General features: G+C 43.5%; 1 protein-coding gene across 5 annotated transcripts in view; it reads left to right on the plus strand.

The window, feature by feature from the left end:
• Nucleotides 1-20,497, plus strand: part of ccdc57 (coiled-coil domain containing 57) — a 61,581-nt gene that overhangs the window by 21,204 nt on the left and 19,880 nt on the right. For 2 of the 5 annotated variants that reach the window (XM_064323108.1, XM_064323111.1), the window contains exons 1-10: nt 7,655-7,838; nt 8,431-8,830; nt 9,879-9,987; nt 11,458-11,559; nt 11,922-12,079; nt 13,889-13,963; nt 14,210-14,410; nt 18,224-18,382; nt 18,467-18,629; nt 19,349-19,474. In XM_064323108.1, coding sequence (XP_064179178.1) covers nt 7,838; nt 8,431-8,830; nt 9,879-9,987; nt 11,458-11,559; nt 11,922-12,079; nt 13,889-13,963; nt 14,210-14,410; nt 18,224-18,382; nt 18,467-18,629; nt 19,349-19,474 — 1,494 coding nt within the window. In that variant the 5' untranslated portion in view covers nt 7,655-7,837. Of the gene's footprint in view, nt 1-7,653; nt 7,839-8,430; nt 8,831-9,878; nt 9,988-11,457; nt 11,560-11,921; nt 12,080-13,888; nt 13,964-14,209; nt 14,411-18,223; nt 18,383-18,466; nt 18,630-19,348; nt 19,475-20,497 lie in introns of those variants that run through there. The other 3 variants (XM_064323110.1, XM_064323109.1, XR_010328430.1) reach the window with 2 other exon arrangements.

A 20,497-nucleotide genomic window follows, 5' to 3' on the forward strand; every position in this document is an offset into this window, starting at 1 on the left:
GAGGCTTCTTTTACGGGCTTGAGATTAATTGTCTTACAATTTGCTACACGTTTTGTTGTGTGATGGGGTTTTCACAATATGCGTGATATTGCAGCAAAGCACTCCTACTTTCTCGACAGTGATATGTTTATCCATTTACAGATTCTGCACTGCTGCACATGGAGGAATAATTAATGGAAGGAGAACACTACTGTGTCTTGACATCGGCGGCATACAAAAATACATATCCACCCGAAAACTGAATAAATGTCTTGTCCTCACCAAACTTGGGAACTCTGCTGAAACACATTATGATTGATAAATAAACTCAAGTTTTATGGATATAGCCTATTGGGATGGCAGGTATGCCATCCAGCCAAGTTACGCCTTGGTGGGGCATGCCCCATACATATATTTACCATTAACCTGGTACACCGTTGCTATTCTCCAGCGTCTGTTAACGACAGGCTGAGGTCAGCGATACGCCAAAAGTGGTTAAACTTGCCCGAATTTACCAGCTTTGTTGTCAGGTCGAATGCAACTTCTTGGCGGTAAACTTGACGAGGACCGGCCGAACGCACCATTATTGCGCTTTCCGTGTTACTAATGATGACTGAAGAGAAACAACCGAAAAAAAACCTCAAAAATAAATTCCAAATATTTTTAGCGAATTGTTAAAGTAAATGTTGTCTACAAGTGTTTTCATTGTTAGAAGCTAAGATTAGAGTTCGCGTTCACTTATCGATATCGATAGCTAGTTATTTGTTCTCATGCCCGGCAGTCGGAGTTGGATGCGTACACGGCGTGTGATTTGTCGCTCCGGTTTAGGGGCACCAGACGTTCTCGGCATGTTCAGCCTCTTCAAAAAATATTGTTTTTGAAGCGGGAAGCACATTACAGGTACAGGTAGTTTAGTTCCCTGGAAAGGACAAGGGGCTTGGTGTTCACAGCTATTTTGAATTGTCCTGTTAATCATTATCGGCTCATGTTCAAGGAAATAAACATTTTATATATAGCCGCGTTTCCACCGCAGGAACTATACCCCGGAACTAGGAACCTTTTGAGGAACTCAGTGCGTTTCCACCGCAGGAACTAGGGTCTAAATTTAGTTCTGGGGGCTTTGTTTTACCCCCAAAAGGTTCCTGCTCGGGGGTAGTACTTTCCGAAAGTACAGGAACCTTTTGGGTGGAGCTTGCAGCGCTGAACATTTCTGATTGGTCGAGTACTCACGGGATTTTTTGTGTCTATTTTCAGGCGCCATGTTTGAAAATATGCAGGCGCAAACCAATTTATTTTCATAATAACTTCAAATCATGTATGTTATGCGGCGCAGTAGCCTACTTTTGGTTATAGCCTGCCAACGTCTTGGAATTATAACGTGTGCTCTTCTGTTCTTTTCTTGCTTTAGTATTCGTTTTATAAAATGCTAAGCATTCGTGCTGGGACAGCATATTACGTACTAAAACATTCAAACGGATTAATTCGGTTGCTGAATATTTTCTTCCGGATTTTCTTAGCCCGTTGTAATTGACTCAAAACGTTTGATACAGTTATGTGAGGTATGCGGTAGTTCTGCGTAATTCACATTGGTGATACAATAAAAGCAAACTGGAAATCACCTTCTGCACTTTTTGTCAGGGTAATAACAGGTTAATTCTAGTAATCGTACCTTTAGCTTTTTCAGACTGCCGTAATTTTACTCTGCCATTCTTCAATTCCACAAAAGACCAGGAAGACTATGGACTAATTTCTGGTGCATGGTTCGCATCTGGAGGGCACACTTCGCTGCTCGGCTAGCAGTAACTTCGAAGGAAAACAAACGGTGGCTGTACCACTACTAATTTAAATTTTCAGGCAAGTCCGAGTTTTCGTTCTATTCTTGTCATTTTGCGATTATGCCTATATGGAATTGACGATGAGAAAGTAATCAAACAGCAAATTGTTTACAACGTGTGCATGTTTTCTGCTGTTGTTGCCAGTTAGCCTATATTGGAAATGTGAATGCATTCTGTCGCTTCGGATGTCAAGACATGAAAGCGAATGTTCGCATAAAAACATAATGAATGTGTTTGAGAGGATATATAAAACAGTTACAATCTGACTATTGGTCTGTTATATCCTATTTGTTGCATAACGGTCCAAGTTCAACTACCAACGACAGTTTTGCTTGACAGCGGTAAAATATGCCCAAGTGGCTGCAGAAGAATATTTCAATTCCATGTGATTAAATCGATAAAAATCTATAAATACAAAAGTAACCATATATAGTCATTGTTGGTAACCCGTTGTATATAAGTGGAATAAACACCTATGTAGTAGATGGTTCCCGGGCCTCTGGATGGACTGCAGGGCCCTGGTGTTCAGAGGGCACTGTACTGGCTGAGGGGCCCAGCAGCCCTGGAGGTAAGAGGCCCTGGTGCACCAGCCCCATTGGCCCGGTCTATAATCTGTCCTTGTGGGGTCCTCAGTCTTATCCAGAAAGGGCTGGTGTGGATGCAGGTTTTCATTCCAACCAAGCAGGTACACACCTGATTCTACTAATCAACCACTAGAGACTTTGCAAAGGACCTTGATTAGTAGATACAAGTGTGTGTGAAACAAAAGCCTGCACCCACACTGGCCCTTTCTGGATAAGTTTGAAGATCCCTTCTCTAGTGTGCGAAAATCCCAGGAGGGCAGCTGTTTCTGAAGGGGGGGTTGTGGTATTGGTTTGGGTTCATCCTTGCAGCCAGAAATATGTGTAATTCTAATGAGCAAGATGGGTTTATATGTAATAATAATTTTAAAAAAACATCCATAGAGGTGAAAACTGCAGTGTGTGCTCAGAATTAGCCCACTTATTGGTCATAGTTGTGAAAAAAAACATTTCTGCTGCCAGAGGTGTCATGAAGTTCAGCCATCTTACATGTTGTCATGTTATTCTTTCATGTTAGAAAGAAGTAGCTTTCTTTCATATACAACTGTTTATAATCAAATGTCATATCATTTTTATCCAAACTATATGCCAAATATTTTCCAGGAGTTGAACTGGATTACCTATTATTGGGTCCGAAAACAATATATGGGTTTATCCCCAATTGACTTAAATAGTTTTTTTTTATTGTAATTCTAATTATATTGTTGACAGTATGACAGTTTTATGCTGGTGCTATTTATAGGTATGCTATATAAAAGATTGTTTTAAGATTAATTAGGACTATACTATGCTCAAATATTGGCTTGACAACCTATTCAAATAAAGCTCGGAATGATTACTCAGAGAAGGTTTTCAGACATTCCTAATTAAAATGTAATTTACTCAGCATTTCTTGGATTGCTTGTGGCAAGCGTGTGGTAAACCAATGATCCTTCTAAGAGGTATTACTAGGATGGGAATTAAATGCATCTCCACTTTGCTGGTGTGCTCCGATTCCTTTTGCAATAATGAATGTTTCATTTAACCAGTCAAACTGTGGTGCAGTCCATTGGACGGCTGACTGTTAAAGTCCTATAGTGGCCCCCTGTGTGGCCACTGGCCAGCGTTCGATTCCTGGCCTTACCACTTTCTTTGTGATCCCCTCTGCTTTCCCCTGTCCAAATGAAGTTAAATACACAAGAACTCTCCTTAAAAAAAATAAAAAGCTGGCATCTACTGTTACAGTATTTAACTGGCCCCTGGATAAAATGTAAAGGTACGGTGTCCACACAGAGAAATGTTGCCAGAGAAATATTGTGAGAAATGGATGGATTGACTGATTTTCTCTCAAGCAAGGAGGGATTCCCCCCTCCCATCCCCACCAACACTAGCATGAACAGGGAGTGTCAGTGAAACAGGTGGTGTCATTAAACACATGATGGCTGTTCTATGTAGTTATTTTGGTTTTATCTTCACTGCTCTGTCCCATATCTTTCACCATCACACCTGAGAATGTGGGCTGTGACTGGAATGTTGTCTGGTTCCTCAGGTTGCTGCTTTGTAACGTCAGCCTGGTGGAGACACACGGTATGGCAGATGTGTTGTTTCCCATTGCATCAGCTTCCTTTTTGGCTCTCGTGAAACACTGTACTGCAGTTCTATTACTGCTTATAGAGTGCTGAGTCACAGTGTCAATGAAACTTTTCAGACCACCCGTGGGGAATTTTTTAAAAACACACACACACACACACATACACGCATGCATATTATATATTATATATTTCTAAGAGATGAAAGGATTGGGAGTGTCACAATAATGCACCAAAAAATACATGTCTTTACTGACAAGCACTCACTCTGTGCTTTCATATTTCAATTAATGAGTTTCAGAAGTGTACCACTTCTTTGTGTTGCTGTTTTGGGTGGACTCAGTGGTGACATTTTTGTGTGATTTATTTTATTGATAAACTAAACTAAACTAAACTGCATAACTAACCCTCGTGTTGACCCTATCCTGAGTTTAACAGCAGTGAAAATTTTCAGAATTAAAATTTGATGACTTTTCTTAGAGTGCAGACTGAAGAAATACAGTCTCTGGACTGGAAAGTAGTAAAACAGTTATTCACCAATTAATGATGAGTGACAGGTTGTTTCTACATGAAAAATATTGATTTAGGGTTTAAAATTCTATTTAGAGGCTTTATCACAGGCAATTTAGCTATGACCTTAATGTCACAGCATACAGTACAGGCCAAAAGTATTACGCCACCTGTAGTTCAAAGACAAAAGAAAAACACATCTTTGCCATATTCCTTGCAGCTTTCATGCCTATTTTACTTACATTACAGGCCAATGGTATGAGGCTACATGTGGTAGACAAGATTTCAGTCAATTTAACTACCCCTTCACCTCCCTCCCACCCCCATTTGCAAAATGAATGGATAGACTTCAAATAATCAGTTTAATTGTAATTAAAGCCAAGGGAGGAAAGTTGTGTCTAAGATTTTTTTTTTGTGCTATTGAAGGTAGAAACTGAAAACTTTTTGTTTGTTTGTGACTTTGTTTTGTTATTCAATAAATGCACATATATTAACTGAATTCTTCTCTACCGAAGGTTTTTTAAGGTTTTTGTCCTGTACTGCATGCTGCACAGCTGCAAAAATGTAACACTGAACAAGATATACACCAGTTCAGCCATTAAAAAAAAAATCATTAATATTAGGGCTATCAAGTGGCTCAGTCTGTAAAGGCATGCGCACAAGCTTAGTCCTACAGTCACAGGCTCAAACCTCAACTGTGGCTCTGTTGTCAGTTGAGTGGCTGGGAGTCGTAGCTGAGACCACTTGGATTCACCATGTCAGGGTGAGGCGTACCTTGGCCAGAGTTCCTTCAATTACCAGTACTAATGTACATGAGTTCCATCCCTCAGCAAACGTACTCCGCTGACTATAAATTTCTATCAGTGGAAGATGCGATATGCCTTCCTCCAATCAGTGTTAGCGCTCTCCTGTATTGTGTGGACTGTAAGGTGTAAAGTAGTAGTTGGCTCACAGTCAAGTAGCCTACATGGGGAATGCGCAAGCTTCAGCTACTAGTTACCAATTCTAAACTGGTGAAAAAAGAAAAAAGGTATCCTTGTTGAACACAATTGGCGGGACTACAAATAACTTCAATTTTTTATACAAATAAAACAGTTTCTTACCTCTTTGAAACCTCAGTCTGAATAATTTATTAAATGAATAGCTTACTGGTTCTAAATGCTATTCCAGACTGTGCGGGGAAAGTAAGCTCTTTATTTATTTACATTGTTTACTGAGCTGTTCAGATCAACATGGAACAAAAAGAATGAAGCTACATATTCAGAAAGCATTTTTAGATTACATGTAAGTATCCAGGCAGGGCAGTCCAAAATACAACCAAGAAGAAACACACAAAGGAATCAAAGGCTACACAATGACGACCTATATTTTTTGGCAAAATGTAAAATTGTTAGTTTTTACTTTCCTGACCATATCATATTCACTACCCCCCATCTCTGTGCCAGACACATGACTTGATTTCTTTCCCCCAGCCATGTGTGGATTCCTCTTATGAAGAACTTTGACTGACAGGTCTGTTTACGGCACAGTGACTTGAGCTCCTGGTACTGAGTGCAGGGTATGAATAGGAGAGACCAGGTTCAGTGTGATGAATGGAGAGTGATAAGATAACAGTGACTGTATTTTAAAAAGCAATCTGTGCCGCTGCACGGAACACTGATGAAGAGGCTTTAACGGGCTCGACAAACATTGACACTATTTCACAGGAATATGACAACCGCAGTGCACAGGATGCACTAGTTACAGTCTGGAGAATGAAACGCATCGCAGCACATTACAAAGTTAAAACCTGAACAGATCATAACTTATACTGAAGCTGTCTTTTCCCCTTAGATTCTAGTGATGGAAAACAAAGCACAATGAAAGGTTCTGAAATTTACACGGTCTGCATGAAGGCAGTGTCCTTTGCAGTATTTGTCCATTCGTGTTATATATAATACAATTTTGTGCTCTCAGAGTTAGAAACACAACTTAGTCAGACTCTCATACCACAGCTTTGATCTCTACTTGCTATAAGACGTAGGCTAAAGTATCAGGTTTCTGTTTATTCCTCGTGATTTACCTTTGCTCTTTTAGCTAGGTCCGGACATTTTATTTAAAGGATTTGTTGTGGTAAGCCCTCCTCTATAAAAGTATGCAAATAACAACAGGCAGGCACCGGTGTCCACATGTAACACAATACACTGTTAAAATTCAGACTTAAAATGATCTAAGCTCAGATGACAAAACATGACATAACAACGGGAAGAGGTATTAATTCCATTCTCAACAGCGGCAATCAGGCTTCCAGAAAACAAGCATCAATGTACATTGCAATATTTATCTGATTACCTATTCTTTCACGTCTGTAATCTATTAACAGGTTACTGTAACAGACACAGGGGTTTATGTAGGCCTAAATGTTGATAAACATCTGCACGAAGCAAAAGGTAAACAAATCATAAGTAGGCTATGTAATATAATGTATACTGCCTGTATCAACCATTCAGCGCCTTCTCTTGTGATTGGCATATACATTTCATATTACAGCTAGTAGCTAATGGGACAACGGGTGGCCCACATACTGAGATTTGCACATTTTGTCAGGGACTATTAAATAGCTGTCAATTGGTCCTCCTTTCCGGAGGACAGTTCTTATGGCCACGTACTGGATTTCATGGAATGTTATCTTAACGATCTGCCCAGCAGTTTGATTACACTACAACGAATATATTTAAGTTTTAATTTCAGATCAAGGTATTGCCATTCAATACAGATGGACCATGGCTATTTCACTGAATAATGGACACGGCACTGATTATTACAATTACAACTTAAAGTTTACAGAGCTCTCAAATTTAGCGAAGAAGACGTAACATTACATACAACAGGGTCAAGAAATCTCTGGGATGTCACATTACTAACGAGTGAGTTAGCCTAAGTCATTTTAAAACGAAAGCATGTAAAAACATCCTGTACGAATTGAATCGTCGTCGACAATGTCTCTCAACTGCTCACCTGTCAGTTTATAGTTACTTCTTTTAAATATTTGCTTCAGTACATTTTTTCCATCTTCATGCTTTAATACTTTCTAAAAGAATTATAATAAATAAAATATATTATAACCTCTCTATACTGTAATCCACAGAACTGCTGCAATCATAGGGTTATAATAGCCACACTCAATTCTCATTTTTCTGCACGGACGACTGTTGCTGTAACTCAAATAAACGGCGGGTTCAGAGGTTTCCATAGATACAGTATCCTTGGAACAGAATGGAGAACAGCATGGAGAAGCGACTTCTTATGATTCTGTCACTTTATCGTGTATAACGTTACAGGACAGGAAAACGTTCAAGCTTATTGGAAAAACAATATATATTCGAGTAAGTTATTTTGCTTCTCTCAAGTTCCCAAACAATGCTAACTTGTTATCATACTAAACAGTGTCGGCTCAAATGATTGTTTTGATTGAGCTAACTCAGGTGAGCTTTTAACCTCGTGTTAGAGTGGGATAGCTAGTGCCAAGTTTTCATATTGCTAGCCCAAATACCATTCCTAGATGAATAAAAATCGATTCGTGTTGGCTAGCACGGGATAGCACAGACAAAATGTAGCTTCTTTCAAACATGGCTAATTTAATGGTGGTTTGCTGTAATAGTCAGAGTTGACTAGCCAGCGAGCCTGGTGACATTACCTTTTCATATAAGGAAGCTGAAGTTGCCAGTTTTGGCTTTTGTGGCTTTGTTAATTTTGAAATGAAAAGGCATTTCGCATTGTTGCCTTAAATTTTGTCCATTTAATTGGACCCCAACGTGAAGACAATGCTTGCCAAAATTTAATCCTTATATAGTGACAAAGCATGTCTACAGAATTTTAGGGACGTCGTGGTATATTGATTGAAGTTGAAGAAAGGCATACTGATAAATTACTGCTGAAATTTGAAGTGCTTCATTTTGCCAATGCCTTGTGTCCTAGTGATGGAAGAGGAGGAAGATCTGGAGGCCCAGCTGGCATCTAAGGAGAAGGAATGGAGGGATCTGCAGGCCCGGTGCATCCAGCAGTTGGAAAAGGCATTGGGGGACACCCGCGCAGAACTCTCTGCACAGAAGGAGCGTTTCCAGCAGTTACAGGAAGACTTTCAGTTCAACTTGCGCGTGCTGGACGAGCGGGATCGGGAGCTGGAGCGCTATGACGCCATGGCCGCCCGCCTGCAGACTACCGAGAGCGCCCGGCAAGCAGAGACCAGCGAGCTGCGCATTCAAATCAACAAGCTGCAGGAGGCTCTAGCGAAGGAGACCAGGAAGCGGGAGGAGATACAGAGGCAGTACCAGCAGCGGCTTGCAGAACACAGGCTTCAGTTGGAGAGAGTGCAAAGGTGAGCCCTCTGTTGCTGTCGACCAGTGAGGCTGCACCTGTGTAGCCCCAATCCTTGTAAAGCCTCTAGAACAGTGGTTCTTAACCTTGTTGGAGGCACCGAACCCCACCAGTTTCATATGCTCATTCACGAACCTTCTTAGTAAATAGGTAATAATGCAGACTAGACTGAGGGGTGGACCTCTGCGGCGGAGGCTCCACCGAACCCCTGAGACCGACTCACCGAACCCCTAGGGTTCGACCGAACCCAGGTTAAGAACCACTGCTCTAGAAACAACAGTCAGTTGATGATCCTCTTTGATGAAGCTTTTCCAGTGTGCTTCAGTCAGTCTCATGCTGTTAATTATTTGACATGTCAATATCTATTGTGATTAGAAAAAAGCTACTGCATATTCTGATGTCATTTTAATCTGAAGGGTACACAATCAGTGAAAGCAAACACTACGGGAGTACTCTCTTCAGAATTTTGCCTAGTTTTATTGCAGCAAATAGGTTTGGAGAGGCAACAGAATCCCACCCGGCTTTTAGAGCCCTAATGGATCGTCCTCCCCAGCCATGCAGTTAATTTTGGAATGGGCAGAGTGAATGCTTACGTCTCTTAATTATGTATGACGCACCGCTGCATCTGCTGTAAACAGCACTGTTATTAGTGCACGGGAGAAGACACGGCTGTTGTAGTTGTGCATGTTTTTCACGTTGTTCCTTTCATGTTCGTTGGTCAGCTCAGTTATCTTGGAGCAGTAATTATGAATCTGCCATTAGTTTGTGGTCCCTCATGTGTGCTAGCTCTGTTCATGCTGAGATGATGATCTGGCTTTTTGCACATCAGGCAATGTATGAGAGACATGAATAGAGGTATTGCTGGCAGGGTAGACCAGTCTGTTATGGTATAAATTTTTGAGCAAGCTCTTGGTGTCCAGTTTATGCAGAGCCAGTGTGTATGTGGTGCCAGTGAGTGAATGAAATGGCTTGCCTGCTTTAGGATTAATGGCAAGGACTGTGTGTGCAGTGGTCATGAGGGTGATGATGTCTGTGCTCTTGTCATCCAGTGTGAAGGACTGTGACATTCAGAAGCACAGGGAGGAGTACGAAACGCTGAAACGTGAGCTGGAACGCAAGATTCAGGAGGTGGCAGGGGAGCTGGCTCTGCAGAAACAGGTATCCCTGGAGAACCCGCCAAGTGGAAGAGCGCGTATACATTCCTCCACTCTCGCAGGAAAGTGTGTTATCCAAATGCCTACATGCACTTGCTAATTTGGTTCCCCTTTGGGCGTTCTCCGATTTAACCGGGCGGATGCGCCACAGAGCTCTGTCTTAAAGGGCATCACAGACAGGGCTCATGACGTAAGGGCGGTGATGCATCAGTTTGCAACACTATCTGGAGCTTTTTTGGCAACCGGGGGGATGGCCGTCCGAGCATGTTACCATGACTCAGTGTTCTGCAAAAAATTTCGGTATGAATTTCCTCTAGATTTCCTCTAAAGGCTTTCCACAGGAAAAGGCCATTCTGCTCCTGCTGAAGGTCATCATGTTTTAAAACTGACAAGAGCTGGTCAGAGCTGGGCTGGCCTTTAGGACAGTGCGTGGTATTTATAAAGTAAGCGCCCAGGCCAGTGTTGTGCAGCTGGCTGGTGTCAGAGTATTAATGTGATCATGTGAGAAATCTTCAGTGGACTACACTTTATGCATCTACAGTATAGGAATGATAAAAGCTAAATAGTTTTGAGCTCAGTTCTCAAAACGAAATATCCAAGAATAAGTATTTCAAATATTTTCCGACTTCCTGTTTTTATATTTAAATTGATCAGAAACTTTCTGCCTCGTCTGCTCTCTTTTACATTGCCATTAGTGTGCCTCTGCATCATCAGTCACATTCATGGTTTCATGTGAAGTATTGACACATATCACATATTGAAACAAGTAGGTCAATGCAGTCCATTTTTATGCTGCCGCTACGGCACAGCCATGGCTGGAGGCATTATGTTTTCGGGTTGTCTGTCCGTCCGTCCGTCCGTCCGTCCCAATTGTCGTGAACGCGATATCTCAGGAACGCCTTGAGGGAATTTCTTCAAATTTGGCACAAACGTCCACTTTGGCTCAAGGATGAACTGATTAGATTTTGGTGGTCAAAGGTCAACATACTTTTGTTAGTGTTCAGGTGATGTGTAATAGATCCAATAAGGATTCCAGTCCGTACTGCGCAACACGTTTTTTATTGGATCCTATCACTTCTAAATGTGTCCGAACATATTAAAAATGATTAAATGGGTGTTCTGCACTCAGTCATAAAAGCCATTGATTTTTATGTGTGCTAGTCACTTCATTTCGATTTTGTTAGACCGCTGGGCTTGAGGGAACGTGGGATTGCGTTTCTGGAACATGAGCTGGTCCTATCAGAGGCTTATGAGCCCAGCTTAGTTTCTCTCTGGATGTACATTTATTTCTTCGCTTTTGTGATGTGTGAATGTGTTATTAGACACTGAGACTTAAGTTAAGACTAAGGTTAGCAGACTTAAGCGTGGTCTTGGTTCATGAGCACATTTAACCTCAGTGTAAAGCAGTAGCGTACAGCGGTTACACACTGGAGCGTGTGCGAGCAGCAGTGCTAGCCCTGATGCTGTGCTGCAGGAGCTGATGGCTGATTTCGACAGCGAGATGAAGCGCAGGGAGCACGAGTTCAACCTGCGGGCCGACGAGATGAGCAACACCGTGCTGTCCCACGAGCTCAAGGTGAGCGCCTCTGCTGCAGCCAGACCTCTGTGCGTGGTCTCGCATGGAGTTCCATTCTGCTACCAAGGCACCATCAAACGGCAGTCCTACCTGTTTTTATACTTAGTTTTCCCCAGTTTCATTCTTACCGAATTAACATCGAGTCGAGTAAAGCAGGTTGATTGTTTGCTTAAAACTGATCGGCTATTGTGACGAAAGACTTTGGGGTGGAATTTCAAGGGCTAGTAATTCAAAGTAATGGAGTAATTGAATGTAATGGAGTTCTCGAACGCTGACCTAGAATTCTAGGGGGGGGAGAAAAAAAAAAAACCTTCCAAAAAACCTACTCTTCAAAGGTTTAATACAGAATGTTCAACGTGCAGGTGAAGCTCCTGAGCAAGGAGCTGGAGGTGCACACGCAGGCCCACAGCCAGGCCGCGGAGGCCCTGCAGGCTTGTGAGGAGCAGTGCCGCGTGGCGCACAAGGACATCCAGCGCAAAGACTGGGAGGTCAAGGACATCACCGCCGTCAAGAACGCCCGGTACCCCACCTCTCACTGCAGCGCTGCAGCCGCAGGCAGAGCGCTCAGCGCCGTCCGCTCTGGTATAGGGAATAGGGAAGCCCTGTACTTTCATTTTCTTGTTTCATTTTGTAGTTTTATTTTCAGTTATTATTGCAATTTCCATGCTGAGTCCATTTTTTTGTTTTAATTAGTTGTGCCCTGCTGGGGTGGAAACTGTACTATACGCTGGCTGCCCTTTCAATGCCCCCTCATCCAATAGTGGTCAGCGTCGTGGTTGGCAAACTTGGCACTGGCTTTAGTGATGACTGAAAAGCAGGGTCATTCCTCGGTGCCAGGCATGCAGGGCCCAGATTGCTAAAAGCTGGCGCTGCACTGCTGTGGGGGGCTTTCTGTCATTGAGGAACAGGTGCGGAGTTCAACCATATTAAAGTGCCCATTTAAAAAGTCAGGGGCAGGTCACAGGACCAGGTGATAGGATTTCAATCACAGGGTCGCAGTGGGATAGCCTTGCAAATTACAAACTGATAAGTCACTGGCTAGACATAAAAGCATGAAATCCTTTGTTAGTGAGGCAGGACATTTATGATAGAGTATTTAATACATTTCTTGTATCTTATTTACTGTGCATTCAGCATAATCTAAATGGGAACAGAACAGTCTAACACTAAGAAAAGAGCACTGGTACATGCATATCAGAAAAAAATTGTGTAACAGAAGTGGCTTATGCATACAGAATTTAGCAAACATTGAATAAGTTACCCAATGTTTTGACAGGTCTGTGTACCTAAAGGTTTTACTAAATTCATGTAGATGAAAGCCTCTTCTATAACCATGGAAAATATTCTGAAAGGGGTGATTCACTGCAGATGGATTAAGAGTCCTGATAATTTGCGCTGAATTTGTTTTATGAGGTGATGCAAGCTAGACTAAACACTGGCTCTGTCCGTTGTCAGAGTTGCATTATAAATGTGGATAGAACAAGCACATTTCGCAAAGCCAAAAAATATGTTGAAACAAGCTTTGGTTGTGAACATTATTAAATGATAAGGCTAATTCAAACATGTGTACTGTAGTACGCAAATGCTTCTGATACTTCAGCTGGTGAGAAGACATAAACTGAAAGGGATTGAGATTCTTGTGCTGCTGTGCTGAGATAGTCAAATCAGTCATAAGCAGTTCAAGTTCAGCAGTTCAGATCTGCCATGTCATTGTGGCTGTTCTGAAAGGAAGCACCTTTCACCAGACTGGCGATGATGTCATTCTTGTCAAATCACTTTTCCACGAATGCAAGAGTTTGTGTAAGTAACCCTCTCAGGCTGTTTTTCTCTCTTTGCTGGATCAGTAGATATTTCTGTGTTTGCCAGTCCCACCCTCCTGTCTCAATCTGCGTAATGGCACCATGTGAGGGGCGGGCAACCACACAAGGAATTAGATTTGGCACCCAGAGTTGTGGAAAAATGACTGGGCTGCCCCTGAGGTAGTTGATGTGAAGTTCAAGATTGCCTTGTGTGACTTCTTTAACGAGCTGTTGCTATTAAAAGATCCACTCGTATTCTAATGTTAGCCTGCGTAGTTTATAAAGGGAGCTTCTGCACATCTGTCAATCAAAATATGTCCAGGTCCAACGCAGATAAACAAGTATAAAATCAAATAAAAATTTGATTTTATACTGAGCTTTTGGCCTGTAGAATGTCTTATGAACTCATACTAGCCGAAAGCTTAGCATTATTAACAGAAACTTGCAATTGCTGTGATTAGCCTACATAGTTTGACGTTATTGTCATGTATTGTGAGATGATAAGGACTTGTATGTATTTTTTTTTTCAGAATAAAGGAGCTTGAGGACAAACTAAGTACAATGGAACTTAACCGTGAAAAAGAAGAGGAAATATACAATAGGAAGTAAGTTTTCACTGATTCTTTAGTCTGTGAAGGATTAAAACTATTAAAATATGTAAAAATACTACTCTTTTGTCCCAGATAGCTGTTATGTGTTATGGTAAATGTAATTTCACCCAATAACTAATGGGAAATATTTTGTATGAATTCATAAGCTGTCCCCGAAGAGTGTTTTTGCGGGCCGAGCGTTGTGCAGACGCAGCGTAGCGTAGCGTAGCCTGGGTGTGTCACACAGTCGCTGTTGCTCAGGCACGAGGAGCTGGACCGCTGTGCGCGGGAGCGCGAGGCGGCCATCGGGGCTCTGAGGGAGGCCCACAGCGAGGAGCTCCGCCAGGCCGAGTCCCGCGCGCGGGAGCTGCAGGCCGCGCTGGACGCCGCGCTGATGGAGAGGCGCAGGGCGGAGTGGAGCCACGCCGACGCCCTGCGGGAGAAGGAGGAGCACCTGGAGAAGTACGGGCTCGCCGGTGCTCTCAGGTCATGTGACCAACAGGCCGTGTCAGGTTCCTCTGATGCGCTGTGCACATTCCCGCCTCACGTCATCGCAGTCATGTGTTCAGTGTCTTCCTCCTTCTAAGTCGCACCCTGCAATGAATTGCAAGGATCCCTGGAATGGTTAGATCTTTAATCTGTAGTTCGTTATTGGTGTATTTCTAAAAGGGATGCATGACGTGGAATCTTTGGGGCTGATATCAATATCTGATCTGATATTTAACTAACTGGCTGGTGCAGATGGTGCTGTTTCACACTTATAGCACAAAGGTAAAAAAAAAAAAAAAAAAATTTAAACCTGCTTACGTTTTTATTAAGCGGAGCTTATGAGTCTAGAGAGCATCTGAGATGACTTATTAACTTCATTTACAGGCCATCACATTAGCCATAACCTTAGCATCAGGCTGATTTCCTCTATTGTTTTTTATTTGTCACGCTGTTTAGTTTCAGATGTTTAGACAAAATGTAAATTAGACTAATGGAAACTGAGAAAACAAAAAGCCCATTTTAAAATTATTATTTAATTTAATGAAAGACGTTATCAAACACTCATGTGAAAAAGTAATTGGCCCATTAATGACGTTAATTAACCAAATTGAATTGATAATTAGATTCAGCTGATTGCAGGCTTTATTGCAGCCACCACAGTTGAATCAAAACCTCAGTCATATTGAGCCTTACTATCAGAGTGATGTAGTCAGCACTAAGTTTCTACAAGCACATTATGCCATGATCAAAGGAAATTCCAGAAGAGATGAGAAAAAAAGTTGTTGAAAAATATCAGTTTGAAAAGGGTTCCAAAGGCATTTCTAATGCTCTGAGACTCCACCGAACCACAGCGAAATCCATTATCTCCAAATGGAGAACACTTGGAACAGTGACAGATCTTCCCAGGAGTGGCAGTCTGCCAACATTTCTCCAAGGGCGCAGCGACAACTCATCCAGGAAGTCTGCTGCCTTGGGAGCTGGATGACTGTAGCTGAAGTATAATTGGGTTATGCAGTAAGGCAACGATCCAACACACAAAAGCAATCCACATCTAGATGGCTGTCAAAGTGGCCGAGTCAAAATCCTGACAAGCACTTCATGCTTGGAAACCTACCAATTTTTCTGAATTAAAGCAGTTCTGCGAAGAAGAGTAGGCTGAAATTCCCCCATTGTAATGTGAAAGACTGATTTCAAATTGTAGGAAGCATTTGGTTGCAGTTACTGCTGCTAAAGGTGGTGCAGCCAGTTAAGTTTAAGAGGGCAATTACTTTTTTCACATGGGTAATATGGGTGTTTGATAACTTTTTTCATTTAATAAATGAAATGATAATTTAAAAAAATGTGTATTGTGTTTACTCAGGTTCCCTTTGTCTGATATTGGTATTTGGTCTAGAGGTCTGAAACCATTCAGTGTGACAAACATTCAATAATAGAGGAACTCAGGAAGGGGGCGAATACTTTTTCATGGCACTGGAAGCTATTATCTTCTGATACTGATTAAGCACCAGTATTGGTGTGCATCCCTAATTTCTACACGTTGACACCTGCTTATGGATCTCACCTCTGCCTTATCACACCTGTTGTATTATACACTCCCTGTCTACAGATCACTATAGGAAAGGAGAAAAGGTAGTTAAATAGGGTGGAGTTCTTACTGACCAGAGGAGTGGTCTAGAAAAGTGCTAATTCAGATTTTCACAATTTCTAAATGCATAAACGCTCATCTAAAACCTAGAGTTGATCACACTGAAGTAGCCTACTTGTTATATGACCCTGCTGTGCTCAGGGTCACATTACTCATAATGAGTTCCTAATGAGTGCATGTGTACCATTCAGAAGACAGGGAAGGCTGTTTCCAGGGGTATTAATAACAGCTGTAAGGAGAATGCCTCAGAGGGGTTTTGGAATCTTACACAAGGCAAACTGTGAAGGTCAAGGACGTGTCTGTCGATGTTATGGTGAACACTGTGCTGTTGAAGAAGCTGCAGTACGATACTGATGTAAGGTGCACTTGCCATATTCTGTTGAAGTAAATTCACAGCATGTGACTGTGTGGGTGGTGTAATCATGTAACTGCATGTGTTTGAGGGAAGCATTAGAAGAGCTGTTCTAAATGCGTAGAGCCGAAGTGTTTGTAAAACACACGTTTTTGATAACTAGTTTGGGGAAAGACATTCATTTCAGGTGTGGTGTACGTTTCCAAGTCACGGACAAGTAGGTAGCAGTTAACACCGTTTCGTATGTTTGTACTCGACAGAGCTTGATGTATGTAATTGTATTGTATGATGGAGACCCTTGGATGCAGTGCAGCAGAGCAGGTACTGGAGGCGTGGAGCTGGGCTGTGACTGGCCCACTCATCCCTGTCATGTGCTGTTGTCATGCATGCCTGGCTCCTGCGCCAGATGAGAGCTATTAAGTGCGCGGTACGCTCCACTAGTCGAGCAGCTCTCCACGTTGCTTTAGAAACGGACTCATTTTCCTGTCTTTAGATGCACCAATGAGTCAATCAGTCCCCTGATTTACAAGGATACATTTGTGCACCTTCTGGTGCTGAACTGCTGAAGCTGGTTTCACCACACAGGGGTTTGCTTGTGTTTCTCCTGACTGCTGGGTGGCTGGTCTTTTCACTGAATAAATGTTGCCTACCTCATACCTTCTATATATAAATCAAGGAAAACAGTAAGTCAGTGACCTTGCACTGGCAACTACTATAATGTTGATGTATTATTTAATGTTACCGTAGTTAGCAAATAGATTCATCAATGTAATTACTATAAATTGCTTAAAAAACAATGGCAGCTACTGCAATAGGAAGGAATTATTTTGCAAATGATATTAGCAGTGTTTTGGTGTCTTTTCATACCTGTACAATTTTGAGCATATCCAGATCAACATGTGTCCAGGTAGAGGTTTGTTCTGAGCAAAACTGCTTGTTGGGAGTAAATGAAACCGTTTATTAAAATGCACAAGCAGTGAAATCAAAATACTGTACCTTTGTGTCATTACGCTGTAGATGAAAACATTAGGCTTTGATTGTAATGACCTTGTCCAGCTGATTTTTTAATGCAGTCAAATGAAACCAGTCAGTCACAATCAATCATTTGTTGAAAACTCACTTTCTTTGACCCCCGACTCTTCTAGTTGCTATATCTTGGCGAACAAACTAGTGAAGTAGACTTTACTGAGATAAGGAGCTGGATTAAATCTGGGGGTTTTATTGAATTCCACACAGCATGAAACCGTCTAAGAGCATTTTATTGAATCTGGCCCACTGTTGTAGTCTATAGATGGCCTCCATGGTCTGGGATTGTATCCCGTGACAGAGCTGACTGTAGAGCCGATTGCCCTGCAGGGCAACCCATAATGGACAGTAGTGTCATCCAGGGTTAGGGACGGTTCAGTCGACCGGGTAACGCATCTCACTGCTCTCTAGCGACCCCCAATGGCCAGTCTGGCATCTGCGGTGTGCTTGCTGTAGCTGCACATGAGGTATTTTCCTCCATGTCAGGCCTGTGCAAGCTTGGCTGGGGCGTGAAAAGGAGCATCTGGGGACATCGCGCGCTTCGGGCGAGAGTGTGTACTCCTTTGCACTTCCGCACCAGCCCTGGAGACTACAGCGCGAGCGCGGATGTGTACCATTAAGCGCTCCTCGAAAAAAATGAACAAGGAACTCTTACGCAAATGCATTTCATTATTCCATTCTCCTGTTACTTAGCGCATTCGTTATTCCACGCTGCCTGCTCCTAGCTTGTGCTTGTGTAACATGCATGTGATATTCACCCCAGGCTTCGGACGGAGCTGGAGACCACGCGCGCCGGCTGGGACGTGTACATCGCGCAGGTTTCCAAGGACACCGTCTCCAAGGACGTGGAGCTGCAGACGCTGGGGGAGAGGGAGGCCAGGCTGCGGGCCGAGCTGCAGGGGTGCCAGGAGGACGTGGAGAGGTGAGGGGCCGCGGCCGCCGGCCCAATCTGACACGCGTGGGCACGCCGCACTCACCCCCTGTCGGGACGTCCCCCTGGCGGCAGGTACAAGCGGCAGGTGGCGGGCGGGGTGCAGCGGGAGCGGGCCCTGGAGCAGGCCCGCGTGCAGGTGGAGCTGGACTGGCAGAGGCGGCTGGAGGACGCGCAGGCGGGGCACTACCTGAAGAGCGAGGAGCTCATTCAGGGCCTGACCCAGGCCAGGGACCAGGTGAGGGCCTCTCACACGCTGCCTGCCTGCAGCATCAGCTGTGTGGCTCACCACCCCAAAGCGTCCCAAGCCAATTCACCTTTACATCTGTTTCTGAATTCCTGATGACACTGGACAGTAATTACGAACATATGTTTTATTACATCAGAAACATTTTACCCATAAACACCAATCAGTCAACTCATTTTGTGTGTCACAGAGAACAGACAGGATGATTTAGAGGATGTACTCCAGGGTTAACAGCTAACTTTGTAGTCAGCTAGCTTGATAGCTTCCCATGGCTTTAACAAGCTACTTAAAGGCATTACTATGCAGGACTGGGGGTGAGAGGGCAGGGTTGAAGACAGAAGAGCAGAGTTCTTTGATTGTGAACACAGGCTAAAAATAATCCTGCATAATATGCCTTTAAGACTCGTTTCATTGCCTATTGCACCTGTTCATGCTCAGCTCAGCATCTTGGTTTTGTATTTAGTCAGCAGTTTATGATGGCCATGCAATTTGTCTTGCTTTATGTCTCTGAATTATGTCCTGTTCATTTATTTCAGTTCTGTGATTGGTTAGCAGTATATAATCTGGGATCTCCTCTAAAACGCAGCTCAGAAAACGACCCCAGCAGTAGCCGTCATTTCCATAGTTATTACGGCGGCGTCTCATTTGGGGTCTGAGCGGAGCGGAGGTGCTGCTCACTGAGCGGGGCGTAATGGCGGCTCTGTCTCCAGGCGATGGCCGAGCTGCGGGAGAGGGAGCGCGAGCTGCAGGACGCGACGGCCGTGCTGCGCAGCGTGACTCTGGAGAGGGATCAGGCGCTGCAGAGGGCACCGGGCCCCCCCGCCCGAGACGCTCAGGTGAGAGACACCGCCCTCCGCGGCATTAAGCCTGCAGGGCATGCTGGGGGTTGTGCTCTCTCTCTCCGCCTGCAGCTGCTGTGAAGAGCTGCACTGAGACGAGAAGCAATTGGCTTTTACAGTACCACACATTTATTTGCAAAAAGAGCACCTGGATGATCCCCAAGCCTTACAATTTGGAATGCCCAGTTGTATGCACCAGACGAGCTTAATGCTGCAAACTCCACTATCAATTCTGCAAGAGTGTAGACCAGAACGTGCTTCTGTCTAAAACCTGTGATGTCCCACAGCAGCTTTCTGTAAAATGTGTTACACACATAGCAGATGACTTGCAGGATGACTGATTTGCAGTGGGACTGAAAGTCTCCCTCTGTTGGCTGGCGCAGCAGTCATTTGTTTCACATGTGCAAGAGTCTCGGAATAGTGTTCCAGTGACTCTCAGCACACTGACGGCCTTTGTTTTTAAATAAACGGACGTTCCTCCAACTCTGCCATTCTGGGTATGAAGGAAAGGTATTTCAGTGTGCCAGACAAAGGCCACCCATAAATAAGCTGGACAGAAGAAAAGGCCAGAGGTCATCGCTGTAAACATGATTTAATTTATAGTTTGAGCTCATGCTCATGCCACATGTATTGATCCCGTTCATGTGGTTGCTTTTCTAGTCTGCTGTCATGTGGCACTTCCAGCGGTCTCATTACACCCCCTGTCCGGCACGTCTGCCTCTTCCCTGCCATTGTGCAAGCAGCCACAGCTGTTTGCTCTGTCTCTCATATACACTTCTATCTAGGCCTATCAGCTACTGGATCACAGTCTCTCTTGCCTAATGTCACGCCTCCTTTTTTAACCGCAGTACATTTTCCAACAAACTCGTGGCCTGCGTTGAAGCCTTACGCGTGAGTGAGCTGAAGTGGACTCGGTGAAGACCCGCGATTGTATCAGGAGGGAACTCAGACATCAGGAGTTGGCTGACTCATCTCGGTAGCAGCCTGAGAGTTAGCAGCCTGTTGTTTCCCTGGCCAATC

The sequence above is a fragment of the Anguilla rostrata genome, chromosome 2 (genome assembly GCF_018555375.3).
Source record: "Anguilla rostrata isolate EN2019 chromosome 2, ASM1855537v3, whole genome shotgun sequence".
NCBI lineage: Eukaryota > Metazoa > Chordata > Actinopteri > Anguilliformes > Anguillidae > Anguilla > Anguilla rostrata.